General features: G+C 61.2%; 1 protein-coding gene across 1 annotated transcript in view; it reads right to left on the bottom strand.

The window, feature by feature from the left end:
- The window catches only part of MLPH (melanophilin), a 45729-nt gene that overhangs the window by 3004 nt on the left and 17143 nt on the right, over positions 1-25582 (bottom strand). Inside the window, 11 exon segments of the mRNA NM_001103219.2 lie at positions 1502-1573; positions 2113-2205; positions 3549-3704; positions 3967-4152; positions 10533-10678; positions 12695-12896; positions 13984-14100; positions 15494-15597; positions 17001-17039; positions 19029-19141; positions 19261-19482. Coding sequence (NP_001096689.2) covers positions 1502-1573; positions 2113-2205; positions 3549-3704; positions 3967-4152; positions 10533-10678; positions 12695-12896; positions 13984-14100; positions 15494-15597; positions 17001-17039; positions 19029-19141; positions 19261-19482 — 1450 coding nt within the window.

Raw genomic sequence — 25582 nt, 5'->3', positions numbered from 1 at the left:
CTGTAATTCTTAGCCACACTGGGAGCTAACCCGGGACTTCCCGGGGTTCTTCCGGACTCTAGTGAACCAGGTCAGCTGTCTGTCCTTTGGCAGTATGTGAATATTGGTCAATGTTAAAATATGTGGTATCAGTGAAAGAAGCGCCCAGTGCCAGAGCATAAAGGAGGTGCTTCCGTTTGTCCCCCATGGGTGGGAGGCACGGACAGCACGCTCTCAGCCCCGCAGACCTGGGGGTGTCACCACCCGCGGGGTGACGTGGACGACCTGCGTGTCCTCTCTGAACTCATCTGGAAAATGGGCCAGTAGCCCCTTCTCGGGGATACTGGATGACCGCCCGCTCCTCGCACGTCCCCGGCTCTCGTGGCTGAGGCCCCTTCGCTCTCACTGTCCCGTGGACTGCCTCCCTGTGACGACGCGGATCGTCTGCTCCCTGTTTTGCCTCTTCGGGCAGGAGCAGGTGGCCTGGAATTCCCCTGGAAAGTGCCCAGCGTCTCCCTGGGGTCCTGCCGGGCGTGTTTTGTGGGCTGCACCCGGGGACCTGATGCAGAGGCCTCCAGGGCTGGGGCTCCCCGAGCAGGTCAGAAGCACCACGGCCCCGGGAGCAGGGCGGGAGGTCGGGGCCTGGGCACCTGGGGCCAGGGTGCCGGGGCCGACATCCCTCCATCACGCGTGGCCTGCGTGATCTCCATCAAGTAAGTCCAGCTCCCCGAGCCCCGGTTTGCTCATGGGGGCCACAGGGTTAATCCCAACGCTCACTCGCCAGGTTTGTCAGCCCCAAATGGAAGGAGGGGAAAAACACTGTTTACACTGTAGAGAGCTGCCCAGCGTCACTGCACGATGAACAGGAGTGACCAGGGTGCGCTGTGGCTCCGAAGGGGCACAAGGCAGCAGGCAGGACGGGGAAGAGATGCTGCTCTTCCTGGGGCATGGGGGTGGTACCCCTGACGCCTCGGAGACCAGGCTCCCTCCCGGGCCGGCACCTCCTCTGCACGCAGGGATGGGGCCGCCGTCTCAGACCCACCCCCGTCCCGGTGCCCCTGCAGGCACGCTGGCTCCTCATGCCCACGCGGCCACAGCTGACACCTGCACCTCCCGGGGGCCGACCCCAGGCCGCTGGAGCCCGCCTGCCTGTGCAGGGCCACGGGGGAGAGCCCGGAGTGAGGTGGTCTGTGACTGACGGGCGAGGAGGGGTCGTGCGGCCTCCCACCCCCATGCTGAACCACTCCCGCTGCCTTACCCAGAGCCAAAGACACCGTGCGTGGGGTTTGCCAAGGCTGAGGCCGAGGCCTCTGCCCACCGTCCTGCCTCCCCAGCTGGGTTTTCCTGGATTTCCCCAACACGATGATGCCAGCCCCGTCTCAGCGCACGCCTCTGGGGACGCCCTGGGGTCCCCTGCGGGGCTGGCCGAGCTTACACAGGGCACATTTCAGCCCCACCGCTCCCGGGACTCGTCACGCTTCTGGAAGAGCTGCGCCAGCCTTCCTCTTGGAATGACACGTACCTCGTCCGAAGGCTCTGCATTCGGATCCTTAGGCCTCTGGTCGTAACTCCCAGCAAGTCGGGGAAGAAATATCTGGAGGACAAGGAGGAAGCCTGTACCTGCTTGCTGCTTGTCCAACCCCGTCACAGGTGGGCCCGCGGGACAGAAGGATGGCCGTCCTCCCAGAACACTGGCCCCGCCGTGTATCCCCTGCGGCTGGACCTCCGGGGGCTCTCCTGGGACCACCCTCTGTTTGCCTGCCAGGCTACCCCACCGGCATGACCTGCCTGGGGACCCCAGCCCGAATCTGGGGAGACAGGTACTGGCCCCAGACCCGCCCCCGACCTGCTCTTCCTGTCGCGCCCAGCTCTGACGGCACGTGCAGGACGCCACCCTTCAGGCTGCTTCTTTTGGACTTGAGGCCGTGTGCATGCGTCCCAAGTTCTCACAGGAAAGGCCAAGCTCGCCTTAAAAAGCATTTCTTCAGCCAGAACTCCGGCGGGGCACAGCTCCCGGGCCGGCCATGGGTTGGCGGGGCAGGCGGCGGCCTCTTGGTTCCAGGCCCACCGGGTGGGCCTGCGCTCTGGCCGGTCTCCGGGCACAAAGCCCCCGCGCTGGGCGCCCGCACTCACCGGGAGGTTGGACTTCCTCCGGGGCTTCCCCGAGGGCTTCACCGTGAGCCCCGCAGCCTGCAAGGCCGCAATCTTGGACTTGATGTTGGACACCTGGCAGAAAGAGGGACAGACAGGCGGACCTCATTCAGATGTGCCGACCCAGCCGCCGATTCGCCTGCATTGTTACGGTTCCCTTAAGACGGGGGTCCCAGCGGATGCGCTTCCGGGGAGCCCGTTGTCACACGTGGCTGCCGGGGAGGGGGCTGCTGCAGGTCGCCCCAGGTGGGAGGGAGGGGGGCCCTGCACACTTTCTGGCCCATTAGGAATTCTGGTTCCCACCAGGGATGGAAGGAGGGGCAGCGACTGGGGTCGGCATCGCTGTAGCTCTAAGGGACAGGGCTACACTTGACGGGCAAAGACTTGGTCGGCGTCTGCCTCTGGCATTACTTTTTTATTTTATTTTATTTTATTTTATTTTATTTTATTTTATTTATTTTATATTTTATTATTTTATTTTATTTTATTTTATTTTATTATTATTTTTTCTGGCATCATTTTAAATGGGCCCCCACCCCCGACTCCCATGGCAGCCAGAGGAAACTTCTAGAAACAGAAACAAGGCCCCCTGTTCTGCTCCCTCCAATGGCTCCCCACCCTCCTCTCGGACCTGCCTCCCACCCTCTCCCCCCTCACACCCTCTGCCCCTGGCTCAGGGTTTCACTGCTTGTTCCCGAACATGCCAAGTTCAAGACCACCCCAGGACCTTTGCACATGTGTGTTGCCTTCTTCCTGTCCTATCCCTTCCTGGGCAGCCCACCTGGGGGCTCCACTGAGCCACCCTCACTTCCTGTCTGCACAGCTCTCTTTAAGAACCGAGCTCCTTGGCTGTCAGGCTGGCTTGTCCCCCCCTGATGAGTGTGCTCGGTGCACAGCTCAGGTGACGTGCTCCTCACTCCTTGTGGGCACTTGCTTAGGAGCAGAAGCGAGAATGGGCCGTGGGTGCTGGCTCCCCTTGCAGCCTGAGGGGCAGACCCTCTCTTCTCCACGGGTCCCCAGGGGGGAGCAGTCCCCAGTCACCTAGGCTGTCCCCGAGGGGCCCTGGCTCCGTCCTTGACCTCTGTAGACTACGGACACAACGCTCACCGGAACTCAGGTCCTGGGCCCACGCTTGGGCTCCCAGGGTGACCCTCGGGTCAGAGTCTGGTCCTGAGCCCCCCCACCCCCGGGGGCTGTCCTGAAACCTGAGCCTGCTTCTGGAGAAGCCCCCGCGTCCTGAGACTGGCGAGGGCACGCGTCAGCATCATGCCCGCGGGGCTGAACACCCTGCCCGCCTGCCTCTCACCGAGGCTGCAGGCGGGCGGGCATTTCCAAGCTCCTGTTCCGGAGCTGCGGGTGGACTGTCCACGGCCGCCACTCCTCCTCCCGGGAGCCCCTGCCCCTGGGGCTGGTGCTACCTCGCTCTCCACCTGCTGGACCTCACAGGCCGTCAGGGCCACTCTGTCCTCCAGCTGCAGCAGCTCCTCGTCTGTGGTCCTGCCGGGCTGCACGAGGTCCTGAGGGCCCCAGGGGGTCGTGTCCCGTCCGTGCGTTTGGCCCGCAGCCGCGCACACCTGGGACAGGGAAGCATGGAACGTGACCACCTGCAGGAGACACGGCAAGGCCTCCCCAAGACGGGCCCATCCCAGAGACACCCCTTCCTGTGGGCCCGGGGGGCTGGGCACTCGCTGCCGCTCTTGTGGGGGCCCAGGGCCCACCGGGGGTGGGCTGCCTGCCTGGGGGGGGGTACGGGTGGGGGCAGCGGCTTCGTCACAACCTCTGGACGCCTGGCCCCACCTCTGCCCAGGTCCCGCTGAGCCCACCGGGGCGCCTCACCTCCGGGGCTGCCCCGGGGAGGTCCTGCGAGGAGGGGCTCCTGGCCAGGTCTGACCCTTCCTCCTCGCTCCCCGCCTCCTCGGACGAGGCGTCCTGGTCACTGACGCGGCAGGTCAGCTCCTCCAGCTTCCTCCTGAGGGTCTCCTCTTCTCTGTCGGCGTCGGTGGGCTCGCGGCCGGCGAGACACTGCAGCGGGCAAGGAGATCCGCGTTCAGCGGGTCATCCGTGGGCACCGGGCCGCAGGGGGGCTCTGGGAGGGGTCCGCGGCCACTGCCCAGAGGAGCTGGCCCGAAGAGCTCGTGCTGGGCCAGTCCCGGGCTCAGGAGCCAGGCTCTGCAGGGGTGGCGGCGGGGGCACACCTGCCGATCCTGACGCCACCCAGGCCAAGGCCCACCCACGGTGAGCGAGACACTGAGCGCTCCTTCGTGGACACTTCCACCACCAACAGTTCTTCCCTCTGACCCCAGATGGGGTCCCCGAGCCGAGGGAGTGCCCCCCGCCGTCAGCAGCCCAGCTCTGCACAAGCACCAGATTCCCAAGCAGTGGCAGGAAAGCCGAGGCCACCACGGGTCACGTGACCTGGGGCGGGCGGCCCTGAAGCCCATTTTGATGCCCGAGAGTTCTGGAACACCAAGTGAAAGCTGGGAGTGGGACCAGAAGAGAGGGCGGGGGCGGGAGGTGACAGCGACGCCGAAGCTGACGGGCGTCGGACGCGTCATTACCCCCGGGCAGCCGCTGTCACCGGCGCTCCTGACGGGCACAGGAAGGCGCGGATCGATTGTGCCAGGCTGCTCGAACTACGAGTCGTTAGCTGGCCGCGGCCTTGGGTCACCGTGGGCCTGGAGGCACCAGGTAACAGCCTCCCAGTGACTGGAAGTACCACTTCCTCTTCCCCTGAGTCACCGGAGTCCACGGCGCCCAGATCGGGACCCAGAAAAATCGATGCCTCCGTTCTGCTTCCAAGCACAGCAGAGGCGTCTTTCCTGCCATTACGTCCTCTGTGGCTCGCTTGTTTTCAAAGGGAAATGGCACTTGGGGAGCAGGGAGATGTTCCTGCTTTGTTCGGCAGGTAATTAGCTCGATCCTCACGCACCCAGGGCTCCGAGGGGGCGAATCTGCCCCAAGAAGAACGGAGAGCCGGGAAACGTCAACACGAGGGGCTCGGCTGCGGGTCATCGGCCCCCCCCCGGCTGCGGGTCATTGAGCCCCCTCTCTGGCTGACGGTGATCAAGCCTCCCCCTGACCCTGGCTGAGGGTCATCGAGTCCCCCCCCCAGCTGTGGGTCATCGAGCCCCCCCTCTGGCTGCGGGTCATCGAGGCCCCCCCCTCTGGCTGTGGGTCATTGGGTCCCCCTCTGGCTGTGGGTCGAGCCACCCCCTGGTTGCAGGTCATCGGGTCCCCCCCCCCCCGGTTATGGGTCATTGTCCCCTCCCCCGGATGTGGGTCATTGAGCCTCCCCCACCTCTGGCTGTGGGTCATCGAGCCCCCTTCTGGCTGTGGGTCGAGCAGCCCCCCTGGTTGCAGGTCATCGGGTTCCCCCCCGGTTATGGGTCATTGTCCCCCCCCGGATGTGGGTCATTGAGCCTCCCCCACCTCTGGCTGCGGGTCATCGAGCCCCCCTCTGGGTGCAGGTCATCCACCCAGCCCCCTCTCTGGCTGCGGGTCATCAAGCCCCGTCCCCCTCCTGCCGGTCATCAGCCCCTCGCCCAGCTGTGGGTCATCAAGCCCCCCTCTGTCTGAGGGTCATCGAGCCCCCCTCTGGCTACCCGGGGAGTCCAGAGGCAGCGATGGATACCGGGCGGGGGGAGGCTCACCAACTGCCTCTGCACGTGCAGGACACGTGGCTGTCACTGCAGACCCCAGCCAGCACCCGGCACTGTCCCTGTCAAATGTCCTCTCGAGCATGGAAAGGAAAGAAAAGCATCCCAGGACAAGGAGCTGGAGAGCTCTCATCTGGGGTTGGAGGAGAGGCAGGAGCCAGGGGCGGCAGGGAGCCACAGAGAAGGGAGAGGGCGGCGGGCAGCAGCCCGGGCATGAGCTGCGGGTCCAGTGCTGCCCTGAGCCAGGCCCTGGCAGCTCTGGGCGCTCCGAGGAGGAGGCAGGAGGGCCCCAGGGCGGCGCGGACACGGTAAATACACCACCACCCTGGTTTTCCATCTGGTATCAAGGCACTGCCCCTCCCACCCCAAGCAGAACGCCTGCTTCTCAGGTCCTCGTGAGCGACCTCCACGAAGCTGGTGGCCCTGTCCTTTCTGCCCAAAGCGGCAACCACCTCGGCACTGGCGCCTGCCCCGTGTGAGCTCCGACTGTGAGCCTTCCCACCTTACTTAGACACACGCCGACAGAAAACTGGGCATGAGCTCTTGGTGCTTTCAGCTTGCGTGCAACCAAACCAAAATTTACCATTTTTAAATTGGGAACAGACCTAGGCCGTGGATTGAAATGAACCACCATAACCTGGCACGGGTGAGGCTTCCGCGGGGAAACCGAGTCAGCGTCTGCAGGCTGAGCACAGCACCGATGGCCTTGGGGGGGGCTTTTGGGAGTGCGGGCCCACGCCCACCACGGGAGGGGGGGCATGCCAGGGCTGGGTTTCCCGGCCTTCTGGAACCCAGCCCCACGGAAGCCCCTTCGCACACATGCTGTGCGGGGCTCTGGTGTGAGCAATTGTAGATGAGCCTCCCCCGAGCAGCCCTCATCCAGGAAGTCCTGACCCTGACTACAAGCGCGGAGCCAGGCAACAGGGAAGAGCGGGACATTCAGACGGGCGCGACACGGCGTCATTCTGGAGAACTCTCATCCCCCTCCCCAGGGTGTGTCTGTCGGTCTGGGTTTAGAAGCCGTCTCTGAGGGTGGGCAGGTGGGGGGGGCTTCCTCCCTTACTCCCGGGGGCCCTCCCCAGGGCCGCTGTAAGAGTCTGCCCTGGTTTTCAATGGTGCACCGGGCGGGCTGCCCGCTTGCCTTTACACAAAGATGCACAGGACACAAGCAAGGTGAGACGTTGGTGGACGTGGAGTCAGAGATGAGAACTGTTTAAGGAGGCTCGAAGGACAGGGGGTACCGGTGGGGCAGGGGCAGCAGGTACTCACAGGGCAGGGGCAGCGGGTACCCTCAGGGCAGGGGCAGTGGGTACCCTCAGGGCAGGGGCAGCAGGTACCCTCAGGGCAGGGGCAGCAGGTACCCTCAGGGCAGGGGCAGCAGGTACCCTTAGGGCAGGGGCAGCAGGTACCCTCAGGGCAGGGGCAGCGGGTACCTGCAGGGCAGGGGCAGCAGGTACCCTCAGGGCAGGGGCAGCAGGTACCCTCAGGGCAGGGGCAGCAGGTACCCTCAGGGCAGGGGCAGTGGGTACTCTCAGGGCAGGGGCAGCAGGTACCCTCAGGGCAGGGGCAGCGGGTACCTGCAGGGCAGGGGCAGCGGGTACCCTTAGGGCAGGGGCAGCAGGTACCCTCAGGGCAGGGGCAGCAGGTACCCTCAGGGCAGGGGCAGCGGGTACCCTCAGGGCAGGGGCAGCGGGTACCTGCAGGGCAGGGGCAGCAGGTACCCTTAGGGCAGGGGCAGCGGGTACCCTCAGGGCAGGGGCAGCAGGTACCCTCAGGGCAGGGGCAGTGGGTACTCTCAGGGCAGGGCAGCAGGTACCCTCAGGGCAGGGGCAGCGGGTACCTGCAGGGCAGGGGCAGCAGGTACCCTTAGGGCAGGGGCAGCGGGTACCCTCAGGGCAGGGGCAGCAGGTACCCTCAGGGCAGGGGCAGTGGGTACTCTCAGGGCAGGGGCAGCAGGTACCCTCAGGGCAGGGGCAGCGGGTACCTGCAGGGCAGGGGCAGCAGGTAGCCTTAGGGCAGGGGCAGCAGGTACCCTCAGGGCAGGGGCAGCAGGTACCCTTAGGGCAGGGGCAGGGGGTACCCTCAGGGCAGGGGCAGCAGGTACCTGCAGAGCAGAGGCAGTGGCTACCCTCAGGGGAGGGGCAGGGGGTACCCTCAGGGCAGGGGCAGCAGGTACCTGCAGAGCAGAGGCAGTGGCTACCCTTGGGGAGGGGCAGGGGGTACCCTCAGGGCAGAGGTAGTGGGTACCCTCAGGGCAGGGGCAGCAGGTACCCTCAGGGCAGGGGCAGGGGGTACCCTCAGGGCAGGGGCAGCAGGTACTCACAGGGCGGGGGCAGCTAGTACCTGCAGGGCTGGATGCCAGGGCACAGGTTTTACTGAATGTTACTAAAGTTGCCACCTCTTAAAGAAATTTTCTGCAAATGGACAATTCTAGTCTTCATCTCCTGTCTTCTGACCGGGGCTCCTCTGCCCACCGTGGCTCTGGCCTGCCCTGGGAGGTCCCTGCCCGGGCCTTACTGCACCTCCACCACCGCCCCAGCCCTCCCGGGGGCCTCACCTCGGTCTGATCAAAGGTCACCTCCCCGTGTAGTGTTTTCCTCACTATTCGGTAAAAGGGGGGGGGGGGGTCAGGCCCCAAGAAGCGAGCGCCACCCTGGGTGCAGAACGGTAGACGGCTTTCCCCTGCAGACCTTCTCAGGGCCTTTCCCACCCTGCCGTGCTCAGGGCAAAGGGCGAGCACACCTCCTCCTGCAGGATGCTTCAGGGTGACATGCCAGGAAGGAGAGGCAGCTGTGCCTGCGGGCACGGACTCCGGGCAGGGAGACAGACGCGGAGCCCAAAGACTCCACAATTCTGTCCTGCTGACGTTTTTCAGCCCAACCAACTTTAGAACAAAAAAACGTACCCCGGTTCCTCAAAAGCCACGCGGGAAGGGCGGGCTCCTCCTGCAAGCCTGCTGCTTGTTTTTGGCAGATCACTTCCTGGGGTCGGGGGAGGATGGAGGTTGGCAGAGCCTGTAACCTGCCCTACGTCGGCTGAGACTCACCCTCAGCCGTCCCTGCCGTCCTCGTGCACGTCCTGGCCCGCGCGGGCACATCCGCTGCTGCTCGGGCTGATGGGGACAGAGCGCTCAGCAAACCTGGGCCCCACTGGGCCACCCCCTGGTCACCGATGGCCCCAGGCAGTGCCGGTGTAGGGCCAGCCAGGCCTGGGGGGGGGTTGTCGGCCCTGCTCCTCTGGGTGGTCTGGGCGCACACAGTGGTACGGGGCGGGCAAGGCCTAGCTCCCTGCAGACAGCCCCTCCCAGCTCCAGCCCCCTGCCGCCCCGCGGGCCCCCTGTCCCCCCGTCTGCCTGTGCAACCGCAGCAAAGCACCACTGCACATTAGCAGCTGCTTCCCGCCCTTTCTGGACACGCTGGATGTTGGTGAGCCCTTCCACCTGACGGCCCAGAGCTCCGTCCCCGTTGGGGAGGCTCCATAGGTGCATCCCCCGGCCCTCCAACACCCCCACCCCATGGGGAGGGTCCCGGGAGGAGCTCTGTGCCACACCTCCGGGTGCAGACAAACGTGCCCGAGACCCGCCTTGGCTGAGCTACATTCAGGCTCCCCCACCCGGAGCAGGGGCTCTCCGCTCGGTGTCCTGCCTCTGGGTTCCTCACTCTCAAACAGCCCCAATCCCACTTCCCCCTCCGTGGCAGTCAGGCCTTACTGGGGTCGGTGCGTCTGTATCCACCTGGTGGTCCTGCTCTCCTCCTAGAAAGCACTGTCGCCTTCCCCCCGGTACCGTGTACTTGCTCAGACCTAAGCCAATTATCTGCAAACGGGACCACGGTTTCAACTCCTTGAAGGGAACCTGGGGCACTCAGAGGAATCTTGTGATTTATTCCCTAAATCGGAGTCTTCAGTGTGAGGGGGGTCTCACTAATTTAACAGGTGTTACGTCTTCTAAATTTTCTTAAAACCTGCGTAAAGTCTGCTGAAGGTACAAAGCAGTGGAGCATGTCCTCCTCTTGTAGGTGACCTGAGGATACTTGCTGGAGTGGAGAGTGAATACCGGCATCAAAAGGAGCCAAGCGGTGACACAAGCTAGACTATGACGGACCTCAAAGCACTATTCCTGCGCGCAGGGAGCCGGGCACGGAAGGTCCTGCAGGGGATGCTTCTGTCTACGTGGAAAGCCCGGAAAGGGCAAATCCAGGAGACGAGAGAAGCAGGCTGGTGGCGGCCAGGGCCTGGGGGGAGGGGGCGGGGAGCGACGCTAATGGGAAGTTTCCCTCTGGGGCGATGGCGTTTTGGTGGGACCCTCGTGGTGGCGGCTGCGTGACACTGTGAACGTCCTAAGTGCGAGCGAGCGTCCGCTTCGCAATGGCTAATTTTATATTGTGTGGATTTCACTTCAATGAAACAATGGATATTTTGATGATACCGCAACGCACGCCAGTTTGTGCAAATGTAGGGTTTTAAATTCAATACTTGAGGTATTTTGAAGGCTCTGATTTCTCCACCAGGACTTGATGTTAAGCTAAAAAGGCTCCTCCCCAAGCGGCTGCAAGGAGGAGCTTCCCAGACGCCTTACCTGGCCCTCGGCCTTACCTGGCCCTCAGCCTTTCCTGACTCTCGGCCTTTCCTGGACCTTGACCTTACCTGGCCCCCGGCCTTACCTGGCCCTCAGCCTTACCTGGTCCTCGGCCTTACCTGGCCCTTGCGCTTACCTGGCCCTTGCCCTTACCTGGCCCTCGGCCTTACCTGGCTCTCAGCCGGAGTGTGGCCTCCCCGTCGGGGATGCTGAGAGGTGGTGCCCGGAGCCCCGGTGCCCTCGTCTTCGGAGACGGAGATGTCCGCGTCGGCCAGATGCTGGGAGCGGAGGGGCTCCCTCCCGATGGCGTGCGTCCCTTTGGGGTGAGAGTGGGTTCGACTTATTTAGAGCGAAAAGCGGAAAGCCAGTGGACACGCTTTCCCCGATAAAGAAAAAGGAGAGATTACAGCCGCCGAGACGTGCCGGCGGCCCCTGCGGAGGGGGAGCCCAGAGCTTAAGGCAAAGGCGGGTGGAGCTTCAGGCAAGGCGCAGCCTCGGTGGGCCTGCAGGGAGACAGCCGTGTGCGCAGGAGGCTCACAGCACCCCGGGGCTGCTGCTCGGGGCAGGCGGACGGGGCCCCCGGGAGCTTCCACGAGCAGAGGTGACTTTAGGAAGTCCTTCCACTCGTCACTATGGGCTTTTTCTCACGCCAGACCTTTTGTGGGCACGGGTCCCCTCCCGTGGGCCTGGAAATGCTTGTCCTGGGCTCCGGCTGCGGGGGGCTTACTGTCCCCACGGCCTCCCCAAGAGGTCCCTCCCGGGGCTCCAGGCAGCCTGGATGGCACGGCGCCCGGCCACGCCGGGACCTGGTGGGGGACAAGGAGCTGCGTCCGGGGGTGACCCTTGCCGGGAGGTGCCGCCCGGGAGCTCCTGCGGCAGGAAGTCACCGCGCACAGCGACTTCTGCACTCCACGGGCACGACGAGTCCTGTTGAGCCCCTGAACAAGCTGCCAGGAGGGCCCCGGGCGCCAGGGACACTCCGGCCCCGTGACACGCGGGTTCCAGCCCGGGACGCCGTGTGCTGAGGGCGCAGTGCGGCCCTGCCCGGACTCCCAGCCCACGGCGACAGGGTGGACATGCGTGGCTTTAAGCCGATACGGTTGTGATCCTACGATCCCGTGCGGTGCCTATGAGCACGCCGCTCGTTACGCGGTAACCCCTCTTCGCAGAGAGGAGAAACTGAGTCACGACGGCTAAGCGGGTTGGTCGAGGGGCGTGCCACGTCCCGCCGCAGCTGCAGGTTGTCTGAGGCACCCTGAAGGACGGCGCTGCCCGTCAAACCCCGACAGGTCACTGGGAGATGCCCCCAGTTTAAGGGATGAGGTGGAGACTGTGCTATTTGGGCAGAATGGCTGGGCTCGGAACTCCTGCGCCGGCCGTCTCCCTGGGCCTCTGTCCCCGCCCTGCCCGCCGCCCCACAGTCCGGTGCTCGGGGTGGTGAGGGGTCACGGCGGTGGCGGCAGGGAGGGGGGCATGAAGTCTGTGCACATCCCCATCCTATGACTTGTTCGATGTAGATTCACTTATTCACTGTTCGGGGGGCAGTAAAGCCCCATGTTCCCCCCGAAATGCCTCCAGCATCCTAACTGCCCTGTGCACCATGAGATTATGGCCCCTAGGATATAATGAAAAGGAAAAACGGAAAGTGACCGATTTCCTGGCAGACGGTGTCTTAACCACATTTCCGGGCAGCTGGCCCCCGGCTCGTTAGCGGGACGGCGGGCTGCCTCTGCGGTCTGCTCCGCTCCCGCATCAGTAGGGGCTCTGAACTCCTGAACCCACCCTCCCACAGGGCACAGGGAAGACAGCCATTCAGGACCTCATTATGAAGCACACTGTCTGCCAACGAGATTAAACCGAGCAAATCCAGGTTCTCGGCACACACAGGCCTCCCGATTCCCAGCTAGGAGCCGATGGCGGGCCAGGGGAGCCGTCCCCCCAGGTTTGGAGCTGCCTGGTCCTCGATCACGATGGGCGGTCCAGGTGACCGGTGATCCTAATCCCTTCAGGGACACCTGCTTGTCCCTATAAACCAGCTCAGGATCTTCCCTAAAGGCCGCAGCAAGCTGTGCGGCCAGTTGAGGCATTAGCGCTGGAACTTCTGAGGATTACAAGAGAAGCACCCAGCTCCGGGGTCGGGGTGGGGTGGGTGCGGGGACGGGGGGGTGGGGGGCAGGTGTGGATGGCGTCCACCAGGACGGCGGGTGTTGGACAGTCAGAGTGAAGGCAGGGGTTGCTATGAGTGAGCCAGCGCGTCTGCACCCGTCGGGGCAACAGGCAGGCTCCCCCCCCCCCCGGCCTCCTCCCCCGCAGAGCCCATCGAGGGACCTACCAGCTGCGGCTGTGCTGCAGGACCCCGCAGGGAGGCAGGGCTCGGCGAGGGCGTCCCGTCCGGCAGGTGAGAGGCTGTCCATCTGCTCTTCTGGATGCGCACGGCACCCAGCGGCATCAACATCCGCCTCCTCCAGGACGGCGGCCTCCTGGGAGGCGTCCTCTGCACGAGGACCATGCGTGAGGGCCTGGGCACACGGGACCTGCGGTTTTACGAGGAGGGTCAGCTCCTTGGCACGTGGGTCCTTCCCAGTCCCAGTCTCGAGGGTTTCCAGGCATCATCTGAGCAAACGCCAGACACCCCTCAGCTCCGGCCCCTCGCAACTCACTGCCCTTTGCTTTCAGAAATCCCGCTGAACCCGCTTGCTGACTACTCTGCATCATGCATCCGTGGGGGGCTGAGGTTCCCGATGCCCTAGGCCACTCATCACACGAGGGACCTGAGACCCACTTGACAGCCTCGGGGGCTCCGACTCAGCTGCAGCCCAAAGCCCCAAGGAGGCCGATGGGGAGGTGACTGTTTTTGGGGAATGTATTGTTCTGTGTACACCCTAATACTCCCAGAAAAGCGAGTGGGAGTGTGGGTGGGGCTCCCGGGGGCCCCTGGGTGCCGCCCCAGCACCTCTTCTACCCGCCGGGGTCTCTCTCTTGTGCCATTGTCCCCAAGGAAACAAGGTGCAGAGGGCTCCTGGAAGCCACATGCTCCAGGGCTCTTTTCCAGCGTGAGTGGGACAGGAAGGAAGCAGTCGTCAGGCCCTGGAGGCCACGGGAAGTGGAGACCGCAGGGGCTGGTCTTGTGGCCCAAAGGCGTCTGGGGAGCCAGCCCGCCTGCCCCCAAAGTGGTCTGTGCATCCGCCTGGGCAGAGGCATCCCCACCCCAGCTCTGGCCTGGTGCCACTGCATGGACATCCAGGCACACGTGAGGCCCTGACTCCAGAGCAGACGCCGGTCCTCGGGCCTGCCCTCCCGAGTCACGGGGTAGAAACCTTATTCCTGGGATGGGCAGTCACCCCGAAATCCCTGGGCCCCTCATCTGTCCAGCCCGGTTCCCACGTTCCCATCCCGTACACCACTTCTCCAAGCTGCCAGCCCCGTCTCTGCAGAGATGGGGAGTGAGAAGCTTCTGGACCCTGTGCCCTCACCCTGACTCTCCCCAGGCCTGTCGTGCCCCGAAGCCTGATATGGCCATCGGACTCCTTCCCAGAGCGCCCCGTCCCCCACCTGGGGCCCACGTACCTGTCGCTCAGGTTATCCTGGGAAGGCTGGGGGGCCAGAAATGAGCCCACTGACCTGCAGGCTGTCTGTGGCCACTGAGACTGGGGACGAGTGGGGGGGGTGACTTCCAGACCAAGTGGAGTCGTCAGAGTCTGCCTCAAAGTCCAAGTCGTGGAAGGAGAGGCGCTTTTTCTTCACAGGTGCAGGCAGGGGCAAGAGGAGGAGAGTCAGAGTCAGCCTCACAGAGAGGACCGGGGGCCCCTCGGCCCTGGGCAGCAGGAGGGGGGCGTCCCCAGAGGCTCATCTACCTCCTACACTAGAAACAAATCCGAAGGAGCTCCAAGGGGTCCAGAGGCCCCCCTGCCCCGAATTCCCCGCAAGATCTGCATCCTCAGCATCTCTTAGAGCAGAAGGAAACACCTGCTCGGCCCGAGGGGCATGCGGCTGCTCAGAAGTGCTGAGGACACAGGCCCCGGAGTGCTGAGGCCTCCGGGGTGTCGGGTGGGGGGCCGGGGAGGGGGCGGCGGTCTTCTCCGGGGCTGATGGCTGCTTCTCTCCCTTCAGAGGTGCATATGGGGGGCAGGGGGGGCGGTTCATGCAAATGAGGGGCCTCCCGCTGTACAGGGATGCAGACTTGGAGGAGAGCTCCCTGGTGTTCAGATGAAGAGCACCAGCCCACTGAAATCCTCCCCCACGACGATCTTGATCCTTTAAAGGTATCGCATAGGGAATGTTCCGGACACTGGCTAGTACTCTTCAAGCTCAGAGTGGCAGGAATACAATTTTCTTGCTGTAGACTGGCCAGATCTGGCCGGTGCCGAGTCTCAAGGACCCCAGCATCCTCCCCGTGTCTCCCGACTAAACTCATCATCCACCCCTGCCCCAACCTGCCCCCTTCCGTCATCACACCCAGAAACGCTGGGCCGTGCTTTGCTCATCTATCATCAAAAATAAGTCATAAAATGGGCATAAAACTGGGTGGCTCAGTGTTTTGGCGCCTGCCTTCGGCCTGGGGCCTGATCCCACATCGGGCTCCCTGCATGGAGCCTGCTTCTCCCTCTGCCTGTGTCTCTGCCTCTCTCTCTCTCTCTCTCTCTCTCTGTGTGTGTGTCTCTCATGAATAAGTAAAATCTTAAAAAAAGTCATAAAATAAATGAAGATGGAGACCAACACGAATAAAAGGCTCGTGGTCACCTATAAGGAAAAGTAAAATGTTCACAGGGAAGGAGTCTAAACGGGGTCCCCTTCCCTAAAAGATGCAGGGTGCTCTGGGACCCCTGCCTGCCCTCACAACCTCACAAGCGTGCCCACCCCCTCCCCCGGGACTCTGGCTGGACGGGTCAGGCAGGCTTCTCTGCAGCCTCTGCCAACCCCACACCTTGCTTTGGGGTTTCTTATGGTGAGACCACGTGTGAAAGCAGCTCCTCTTTCGTGCTCAGTCTCAGACTGTCCAGGCACGGCAAGGGAGGCGGGGTCTTGTGCTCATGCTGAAGCACCCAGGAGAGTCGTGGAGAGCACGGAGATTTTTAGGAAATCAGGACCCAAGCCTCCCGCTTGGCAGTGGGGATGTCTGGGGAGGACTTACTGTGCTGCCGAGGGGCTGGGCCTGGGCCACTGTGCCCAGTTCTCCATCCTCATCTGTCTGTTCACTGTCTCCACTTCCCTCGCCAGGACTTGGCTCCGGCCCACCTGCAACAGACACCTGCATGACTCCACCCGGGGAGAGAAAGACTGGGGGCAGACCATTCATCCACCACCCACACATCCACCTACCTACCCATCCATCCAACCACCCCGCCCATCTACAGCCCATCCACACACCCATCTACCCCACCCATCTGTCCACCCGTCTACCTACCTACCACTCATCCACCCACCCATTCATTCTCCATCCACCCATCTACCCGCTGTGGATCCATCCATCCAGGCAAGCTCATCTGCTGGCCTCACAGAGACCTATCCAAGCATCATTTAGACCCATTCTGAATCCCAGCAGGAAACTATTCCTTTGCAACAATTTTGTGGATGGCCACACCTTCAGGCATTTGCCCTCCATTCCTGGACTGCTTCTTGGGCAATCTCACCCCCTGGCCTTGTGGTGGGGGAAGGAGGCCAGAGCTAAGTCACGTTTTCTCAGTCATTTCATCTGCTGATCGCCCCCCCTTTCTCTGCCCTGGCCAGGCCCTCACCTGAGCACCCAGGTGGCCCTGGCCCTCTGTTCTCCCACTCATGCTGGCCTGGCCCCTGGTCTCCTGTTAGGTCACCAGAAAGGAATCCAGGAAATGGACTCTTGGGATTTAGGGCATGGATCTTCCACCTTCCCTCAGGGGCCACAATGAGGAGCTTGGGCTGTGGGGCTGGGCCCTGCACGAGCTGCCACTGCACACCCCAGCCTGTGCCGCCCCGGCCCTCACTCCTTGTGCCTTTGGGTGGGGGGAGGTCTCAAGTGTGAACAGCAGGGCATTTAGTGTCCTTGAGAACACCCTGAAAGCCTTTCTGGGTCCCCTGGACTCAGACCCGTGCAGTGGACGGACCGGGTAATTATCTTCACTCTCTGGACAGTGAGCCTTGAGGAAACTCACCCTAGACCACCAGACAGAGGAAAGACACTGAGCTGAACTGAGCAAATGTGGACGTGGCTTCCGGAGGCCTGGGGCATGTGCATGTGTGCATGCCCCTGAGCGTGCATGTGCATGAGTGTGCATGCATGTGTGTGTGCATGTGTGCAGCGTGCATGCCCGTGTGTGCATATGTATTCGTGCATGCATGTGCATATGTGAGGTTGTGTGCATGCTCCCGTGTATGCTTGTGCACGATGTGCACGGTTTGCATGCATGAGTGTGCTTGTGTATGCACACGCACGTGGCCTGTCCCCAGGACCGAACAGGAACAGGAGCCCTGCGCCCCTGCTGGTTACCAGCTCCTTGCGCGTGTCCCCGCTGGGGAGGGTTTGCACGGCCCCCACCCTCTCCAGAGCCAGTGATTCTTAACAAAGCCCAGAGGCCTCCCCGCTGCTGTCGCGGGAGAGGGTGCGCGGGCGCCCTTGACAGGGAGGTGGCAACAAACCCCACCCGGGGGCACGAGGCACTTACTGTGGTTGTCAGGCGAGCTGCGCGTGCTGTCAGGCGAACCTGGGACCAAAGAAGAGGCGGTGGGAAGGGACTGCCTCCTGGGACCAGGTGCCCGAGGACAGGTCCTCTCCCCTCCCTCCCGGCCCTGGACGGTCTCCTGCTGCGGGGCCCCGTGGCTCTGCTGGGTCGCCCGGAGAAGACCTGGTGCCCCCTGACCCCAGGGGACCGGCCTGGACCAGGCCCTGGCTGGTCTCTAAACAGTGACCTCCATCACTTCTAGTTTTTCAGTTTGACTACCTGAGAAAAAAGACGCAACTTTGCTCCCCTGCACCCTCCGTGACTCAGTGAGATCACCCCTGGACGCAGGGTGCCCCGCTCCACCCCGACCCCATGCAGCCTGGTTCCTGCTGCCCCACAGCGCCACCTCGTGGCCCTCAGTCGTGACAACTGAAATCGGCAGGTCCCGGCTGGGGTTGGCCCCGGGGCTCCGGCCTGGCTGGGTGTCACCATCCCACAGCCTTTCCCGCAGCCCACCCGGTGCCTGGAGATCGAGATCGGCACCTCCCAGACGGAGGCCACGTCCTCAGGGGATCCCGTGAGGCATCTGTGAACGGAGCCGCCTTCGGGGTTGAGGTTCTGGAACGCTCTGCTGTGCGGCTTTCTGTCGCGCTCCCTGAGGTTCCCACCCTCGGGCCTGCAGCGGGGCCGGACTCAGCTCCTGGGGTTGCAGGGAGAGACCCTCTCGGCCGGCTCCTGGCTGCCCGAGCGGGCAGGGGGGCATGGGCTTTCCTGACGGACTCCAGGCTGAGACAGACACAGCCTTAAAGAATCGGGTGGCAGCGGCTCCCGTGTCCGTGGTCCCATCTGTTGCCTCAGCACAGTTACCAGGAGAGCCTCCTTTTACTCTTGAAAATGTTCTGATTCGGACGATTTATCTTGTGCCTTCTTCCCCCAAGAACCAAGAAGCCTCTCACCCCCTGGTTCCCTGCTCCAGGTGCTACGAGCCATGACAGCTGAGGGGGCCTCTGGGGTGGGGGTGGGGTCCTTGTCCTAAATTCAATAATGTGCTGAGATACCTGAGAAGCACCTGGTCCAGTGAAAGCCCTAGTGCTCTGGGGGTGGCCCTGCCCAACTTCAGATCCTGCTTATCAATGTGAGACTTTATAGGACACAAGACACATGTAAGGCCCCTCCCTGGAAGGCCTGAGGCTGGGATGTGATGAGGACACTAAGCCAAGAAGCACAGCATCTGCTCTTAACGTGCACAGGCTCCAGCGCCTCGGGCCCTTGCATTGGTCCTCCACTTGGAGAGACTCAAGGCGCCCCGCCCCCGGACACCAGCCTGATGGGCTGTGCCAGCCCAAATGCTTGGCCAGGCTTAATGGCAGAGCCTGGAACTCAAGTGGCAGGGACAAGGCACTTGTCCCCTGCAAACACTGCTCAGTCATCTCTGTTCAATTTCCAAACTTCGTCCTTCCCCTGAAATGATCTCCCTTCCCAAATACCTTAAAAGTGGACAATTCAGGTGAACGTACGATTAGTGCAAGATCACAGTCTAGGTTTCAAGTTCATTATGGAATAAATATTGGATTCAAAATATTAAAACACACTGCTGCGTTACCATCAGGACCCCTGAGTCTTGATAATCATCAGATGCACAGGGGATATTTCCCGAAAAGAGAAAGCCTAGGCCCCAAACTGGGCTCCCGGGGAGGAAAGGCCTGGAGAATGTGTCGTATTAGCCCGCGAGCGCCTGGCTATTCGACTGGCCACGGAGTTTGAGACTTTAGCTGTCAGTTCTCAACCTGCTAGAAAGCATGGAAAAATATGATTTCAAATAGTGGGCGTGTCAAGAGCATGCAGGACTTCCCAGGGGGCGAGGCCAGGGGGGTGCAGATGTTTGCATCCCACGGAAAGGAGCCAACCTCGCCTAAAACACCTGAAACGGACAGGCAGGTGCACACTCACATTCCAAAGGATCTGCTTGGTCTTAAAACATAAAACATGCCTGGGAACACAAAGAGCCCCCGGGAGAGGCGCACTCCTCACCTGCACCCTGCAGCCGTCCGCACAGGGACCGGATCACCTTGGCACTCCCGAACCGCTTGAAGCGGGCCCTCAGGTGCTTGTGGTACCACTCTACCGAGCCGATCTTCACAACTCTGCGGAGACACGGAGCTCAGGCCCGCGGCACTGCCCCGCGCAGCACACGTCCGTGCCCGCCCTTCCTCAGCCAGCCCCACCGAGGGGACGGGTCAGGCCCTAACACCCACTGGCTCACCTGGCCAGGTGGCAGGGGTTGCAGAGCCAGCCCTGCTCCTCCGGGTGGGCGTGGCTGCAGTCTTGGCAGGTGAAGAGGTGACAGTCCAGGCATTGCCTTTTGGGGGTCATGAGAAGCCGGTAGGGCTGCAGGCAGCGGGCACAGTGGGTCTCATTCAGGTGCGCGGAGTCCGCAAGCAGCTCCCGCTGGGAGCTTTCCTTCTTAATCTTGCCCTTCAACCCCCTTAGGAAAATATCAGAAACAGGAAATCTATTAGACACCTTCCTTGTTTTTGCAACAGGTTTTAATTTTTTTAAAGATTTTATTTATTTATTCATGAGAGACACAGAGAGAGGCAGAGACACAGGCAGAGGGAGGAGCAGGCTCCTTGTGGTGAGCCCCATGTGGGACTCGATCCTGGGTCTCCAGGATCACACCCCGAGCCAAAGGCAGATGCTCAAATGCTGAGCCACCCAGGCGTCCCTGCAACAGGTTTTAAATGCTTGCACGCATGTGTGTGCACACACACATATACACACACACAGGATCTTTCTCGTGTCCAGAAACCTAAAGTCGCCAGCTCAATGCTCCCACTTTCCCGAGGGGGAAGCCCAGTAAGTTGGGTTCAATCACGTGCAGTCTGGGTAGGCTGGAACTGAAATACTTTATTTTTATAGAAACAAAATCGCATTTCAACATTTCTGTGACTATTTGCAATTGTACATTTTTCCAGGCTGCCTACCGAGGAGTGTCATCCAGCACCAAAGGGCCGCGGCCCATCGAGGCTCAGAATCACAAGCTGGGACAGTTGCCGCCGCTGCCTGCACCACCTCAGCTAACTCATACTAATAGAGGAAGGACAGGGGTCCCGAACTCCAGCTCGGAGTTGGAACCCGCAGCTTTCCTGATGCCCAGCCCAGAGCTCGGAGACTGTGCTTCATTCGGCACCCTGTTTCCCCGGAGGACCTGAGTCATTAGCACCGAGCATCCAACCTTCCTCAGTTGTGTCGGGGGATGAGGTGAGAGGCCCTGGGGAGCCCAGTGGGGCCGGGGGCAGGTGGGGTTCTGGGGGTGCACCTGGTCAGGCCACATGGTTATTTCAAACCAATCTATTGCCCAGTCTAATTGTTTGAGAGGAGATTAGAGGAGAGAAAAATCCAAGTGGTTCACGGGCTGGTCAGTGCTCTGCAGATGCCACAGGGAAGGCAGAGACCAAGCTCATAGACGGGCAAGGCTGTGAGGCCCCGGCCAGTCGCCCCTGCCCTGCACCCTGGGTGAGCTAACGGCCCTGCAAGGAAGGCAGCTCCAGGTAGGTGGGGGTTGGGTTGGCACCCTCCCGAGAAAGTGACGGGTCGCTGCACTCCCCCGAGGTCATGAGGGTCCTGGGGACTGGGATGGGAGGCACCTCCTCACAGTTTTGGGGTCCTGCAGCAGGGGAGCAAGCTGAGCTGCCCCCTGCCCTGCCCTCCCCAAGGTTGGTTCCCACAGAGCAAGGCTGCAATAGCCTGGTTTGGAGGGCGTCCAGCACAGGAAACATCCAGCACCAGGGTGTCCCGGGAAAACCGCAGTTATCCCAGATCTACCCGGCGTGCTCGCCAAATTGCGTCGACTGGGAAGTGTACCCCCACACCACGGACACATTCCTTTGGTTCTGGATTCTAGAGAATGTCTGCCAAGTGCCGTATTTTTAGTTTTAGACGAGATCAACTTGATGCAATCTTAGTGGCAGGAATCAGCCGGACCCTGGGTGCCACCGTCTTGTGGGAACACCGCGCCTGTGGTTTCTGAGCAGGACACCCCAGAGCAGGTGGAGGCTGGAGACAAGGCAGCGGTTCTGGGAAGCTCTGGGACACCACATGTGGGGGTAAGTGGCATTTCCTGGACTTCATGGGCTTCCCGCTCCTCATTCTTGGGGAATTTAGGCCCACAAACAAAGCTCTCATCTCAGCTTTGAAAACCAAGGAAACATGGCCTAATGCTGGCGGCTATCCAGGGGGAGAGGTGTCACGGAGCCACGTGGGTGGGGCGGACCTAGCCTCCTCCGTTTCCCCTGGGACTCTATCTGCATCAGCCAGAAAATCTAGAGGCCACCCCTTTGCCTCTCTCCCTCATTCTGTATCCAGGCAGAAGCACACTCCCAGCCCAGCAGGAAGAAGGCTGGGGACCCACAGGACACTCTGCACCCCAGGACGGGAAGTCCTCTGAAATAGGGGCCCCGCAGCTGGCGCCTGGACACCGACGTATTCCAGGAGCTGACTACGGCGGAAGGGATCATTACACTCGGCCTCAGATTCTCTAAAGCGGAACTTCTCCTCGTCGTGGCTGGAGAGCAGGGAAGGAGAGAACCACACGGGTCCAGCACAGTAGCAGCAGATGAGGCCTGCCAGCCGCGGGGCAGTCACCCCGACCCGGAGCTGCACGAGGAGGAGGAAGCGAGCCGGGCCAGGGCCCTCCGCACATCCCGCTTATTGCAAACACTGGGTCGACCAGATGTCGCTCCACTCGGTGCGCCGGCAGGCAAAAGCCCACCCCGTGCAGCTGTGGGTTCCCGTCACCCTCAGGGAGAAGCGACACTCTGCATGCGGTCGACGGTCAGAACCAGAAGACTAGAAACCAGTGTGGTTGGGATTCAGAGAGAGGAGGCGGGAGGGAAGGAACCAGGCTGAGATGGGAAGACCACAGGCTGGTTCGCTGGGGTGGAGGAGAGGCGGCCCAAACAAAGATGGCAAGGGACGGCCACTGACGACGGGGAGGAAGACGGGCAGAATGACCATCGCAGCATCTTAAGTCCCATGACTAAGAACAGTGGTTCTCGGGGGGTGGTCCAGGGACTGCTGGAGGCTCTTGAGACCCTCTCAGAGGCTCCACTTGGTCCCCACTATTTTAGTAACAATGCTGAGATGGTACTTCTCTCGGTTGCTCTTCGGCACCTGCACCAGTGGTGCAGAAGCAACGGCGGGACCTTAGCAGGGGTCAAGGCAGAGGTGCAGACCGTCCCAGCAGCCCTTGCAGTACGTGCCACAAAGGTAAAGATGGTCATGTCTTTGATGAAGCGTGTCCTGATCAAAGGTAGGTCCTTGATGCTGCAGTAACAGCTGTTCATCTTACTCAACCTTGACCCTTGAGCACGTCTTTTCCATATCCGGCGTGAAGGAATTAGTATGCACTCAAAGCATTTCTGCTACACCCCGAACCACCCCCAAGGTCTTGGTGCAAGGAAGCAGGCCACTGCTGGAGCTCCAACGTGAACGAGAATTTTTCTTTTTTCACGAAGCCTCATTTTCACTTCGAAGAACAACTGGAAGATGAACTATTCTGACTTGGGCGTTTGTCAGACGTTCCCTTAGAAATGAACACAGGGAGCCCGTCACCTCGAGGAAAGCAAGTGACAAGGTTTGTGGCCATGACAAAACTCAAGCTTTCAAGCATGAAGAAGAATGTCGGGAAATGTAGGTCTGCCACTGTGAGCTTGACAGCGTCCATCACGTGTGATTTTTTTGGGGGGGTAACGGATGAAATGTGTCACCATTTGGAAACTGTATATGGTGCGACCAAATCGCACATGGATACAAGATGCACTTCGAGTGCAGGACAGAGTAATGGATTTTAACCTAACGGGGAAGGAAAAGTTCATTGTTATGTTTGCTTTCAGATTCCACCATGCAGGGGGCACCTGGGGGCTCAGCCGTTGAGCATCTGCCTTGGGCCCAGGGCGTGACCCTGGGGTCCTGGGATCAAATCCCGCATCAGGCTCCCCCACAGGGAGCCTGCTTCTCCCTCTGCCTGTGTCTCTGCCTCTCTCTCTGTATCTCCCATGAATAAATAAATAAAATCTTGAAAAAAAAAATCACCAGTTGCTGCTGGGTTCCCACATAGTATCAAAGCACGATGTCCAGAATCATCTGGGAAGACAACTGAAACATGCCCTTCCCCCCCAACTACGTATCTGCACGAGGACAGGTTTTCTTCAAATCCTTCAGCCAAAACAACATATTACAACACATTCAAAACAGAAGCAAGACGACAATTCAACCATCTTCTATTACCCCAGCCACTGAAGGGATTTCCAAAAACACAGAACATGCCAGTCTCCTCATTTGTTTTGGAAAAAGTTACTTTCCCTAACAACGTTACTTATGTTAACATGTAAGCGGTTTACTGCTGTTATTTTTAAGTGAATGGATGACTGTTTTTGAAATGCCTGGCTCTCATTTTTTTCTTTTTTTTTTTTAAACATTACTGTTTGTTTGTTTATTTATGTATTAGATTTTTATTTATTTATTCATGAGGGACACAGAGAGAGGCAGAGATACAGGCAAAGGGAGAAGCAGGCTCCATGCAGGGAGCCCGACGTGGGACTTGATCCCGGGTCTCTAGGATCAGGCCCTGGGCTGAAGGTGGTGCTAAACCACTGAGCCACCCTGGGCTGCCCTGGCTCTAACTTCTGATAGGGTACACGCCGACATACATAATCCATATGAACGTAAGCTCTTTGGGGTTCTCGATAATTCAAGAATGTAAAGGGAGCCTGAAGCCAAAATGCTTGAGAACGGCTGATTCGGAAGCAAGTCTGCTGCCCCAGACGCAGAGCCAAGGGCTGAAGGGACGGGGACGAGGAGGGAGGGGGCGGCCGTGGAATCAGGGACAGACGGAGGAGTGCCGCGAGGGGTGCTCCCAGGACCACAAACCCACAGCACCTTGCTCTGCCAGCCGGCCTCCAGCTCGGCCTGGGCGCCAACATCAAGAGCCCAGAGTGGAGGGCGGATGCCCGTCGTCCTCAAGAGAGGTGTAGTGGCCTGGGGTCGGGTGCAAGGAAAGCCCTTTGAAGATGGGACGGGGCAGCGAAGTCCCCTCGAGGTAACAACTGGGTGTGGAAGGGAAGAGGACTGGAGGCGACGTGAGGCAGTCAGACCCGCGTGTCCTTGCTCCCCAGCCCCTTAGGGGTGAATCTGGAGGGAAGCAGAGTGGAAACGCATGAGTCCTGGGGACAGCCTGGGACCCAGGGGTCGGTGGTGCACCCTCCAGGGTCAGCTAGGGAGGAGCGCGCGGTGGCCACAGCACCAACGTGCCCCAGCAGCCTCTGAGAGAGGGATGAGCTCGGACCAGGGCTTCTGCTCTCTGCCTCCTGCGTTAGGGGATCCTTAGGTGCCGGACAGCATGAGGGGCTGGGGACCCGGAGGCCTGGGGTTGGGGCAAAGAGGCCGCAGCACGCGAGGCTGGGATCGAGGATCTCAGGGGTGGGTGCCAGGGGCTCCCAACGCCCGGCCAGGACAATTCACACGCGAGCGATGGTCCCCATCCTGTTAGCTGACCTGACTGACACTCCACGAACCAGTGGCTGTGTATGGAGTCAAGACCCCAGCAACCCCGTCCACCCCATGAAGGCCAAAAGCAGGGGGTGTGGAGATGGGGGGCTCTGAAAGACAGGCCTAAGCCAGGAAGGGTCCATGCCAGCGAGCGGGGTCTCGGATACCAGACACCAACAAGCTGAAGCATCTTCTGCTCGCACGGTGGGGGCTCACGAGCGACCTTAGATGGCTAATAAATGAACTGCTCTTCTCTGCACACCCTGGTTGGCTGTGACTTTTGACCATGCCTCGGAAGCGGTGATCACTGGGAGAAACCATGAAAACTCTCCTAACCAGGAGGGAAAAAGAGCCAGATCTGCAGATTAGGAGGTGCTGGGTTGCAGGCCACACACACACGCGGGCTGCTGGCATCGCTCGGTGAGGGCGCGGCAGGCTCGCGCTGGGGGAGCAAGGGTCGGCCGGCAGGTGGAGAGAGCTGGAAGCCACGGGGCAGTTTCCGGAATGCTGCTGTAGCAAATGCCCACACCTTTCGTGGCTTAAAATAACACCAACTTTTTACCTGATGGCTCTGGAGGTCAGAAGTCTGACGTGGGTGTCACTGGGCCAAAATCAAGGTGTTGGCAGGAACCGTGAGCCTCCCGGGAGGCCGTGGGGGAGGCTCTGTGCTCTGGCTCTTTCCAGCGTCCCGAGGGCGTATCGCTGGCCCTTCCTCTACCGTCAGAGCCAGCAGGGCGGGCGGGGATGCACCTCGCAGTGAAGCGCTCTGGCTCTCACACTGTCCTGCGTCCCTCCTTTCTTCTTGCAGGGCCTCTTGCGATCACCCCAGGCCCAGCCGGGTCACCCAGGACCATCTCCCCAAGTCCAGGCCATGTGATGAGCAGCCTTAACTGCAATCGGCAAGCGGATCCCCCTTTTGTCACATAACCTGACATAATCACAGGCCCCGTGGATCAGGATGCGGGCGTCTCCGGGGGGGCACGTTATTGTGCCAGAGTTCCGAACGGCAAGTTGTGCGAGAGGGGATATCATGCCCA

The sequence above is a fragment of the Canis lupus genome, chromosome 25, assembly GCF_011100685.1.
Source record: "Canis lupus familiaris isolate Mischka breed German Shepherd chromosome 25, alternate assembly UU_Cfam_GSD_1.0, whole genome shotgun sequence".
NCBI classification, from domain to species: domain Eukaryota; kingdom Metazoa; phylum Chordata; class Mammalia; order Carnivora; family Canidae; genus Canis; species Canis lupus.
Note: the sequence above shows the minus strand (reverse complement) of the source record. Positions and strands in the feature narration are given on the sequence as shown.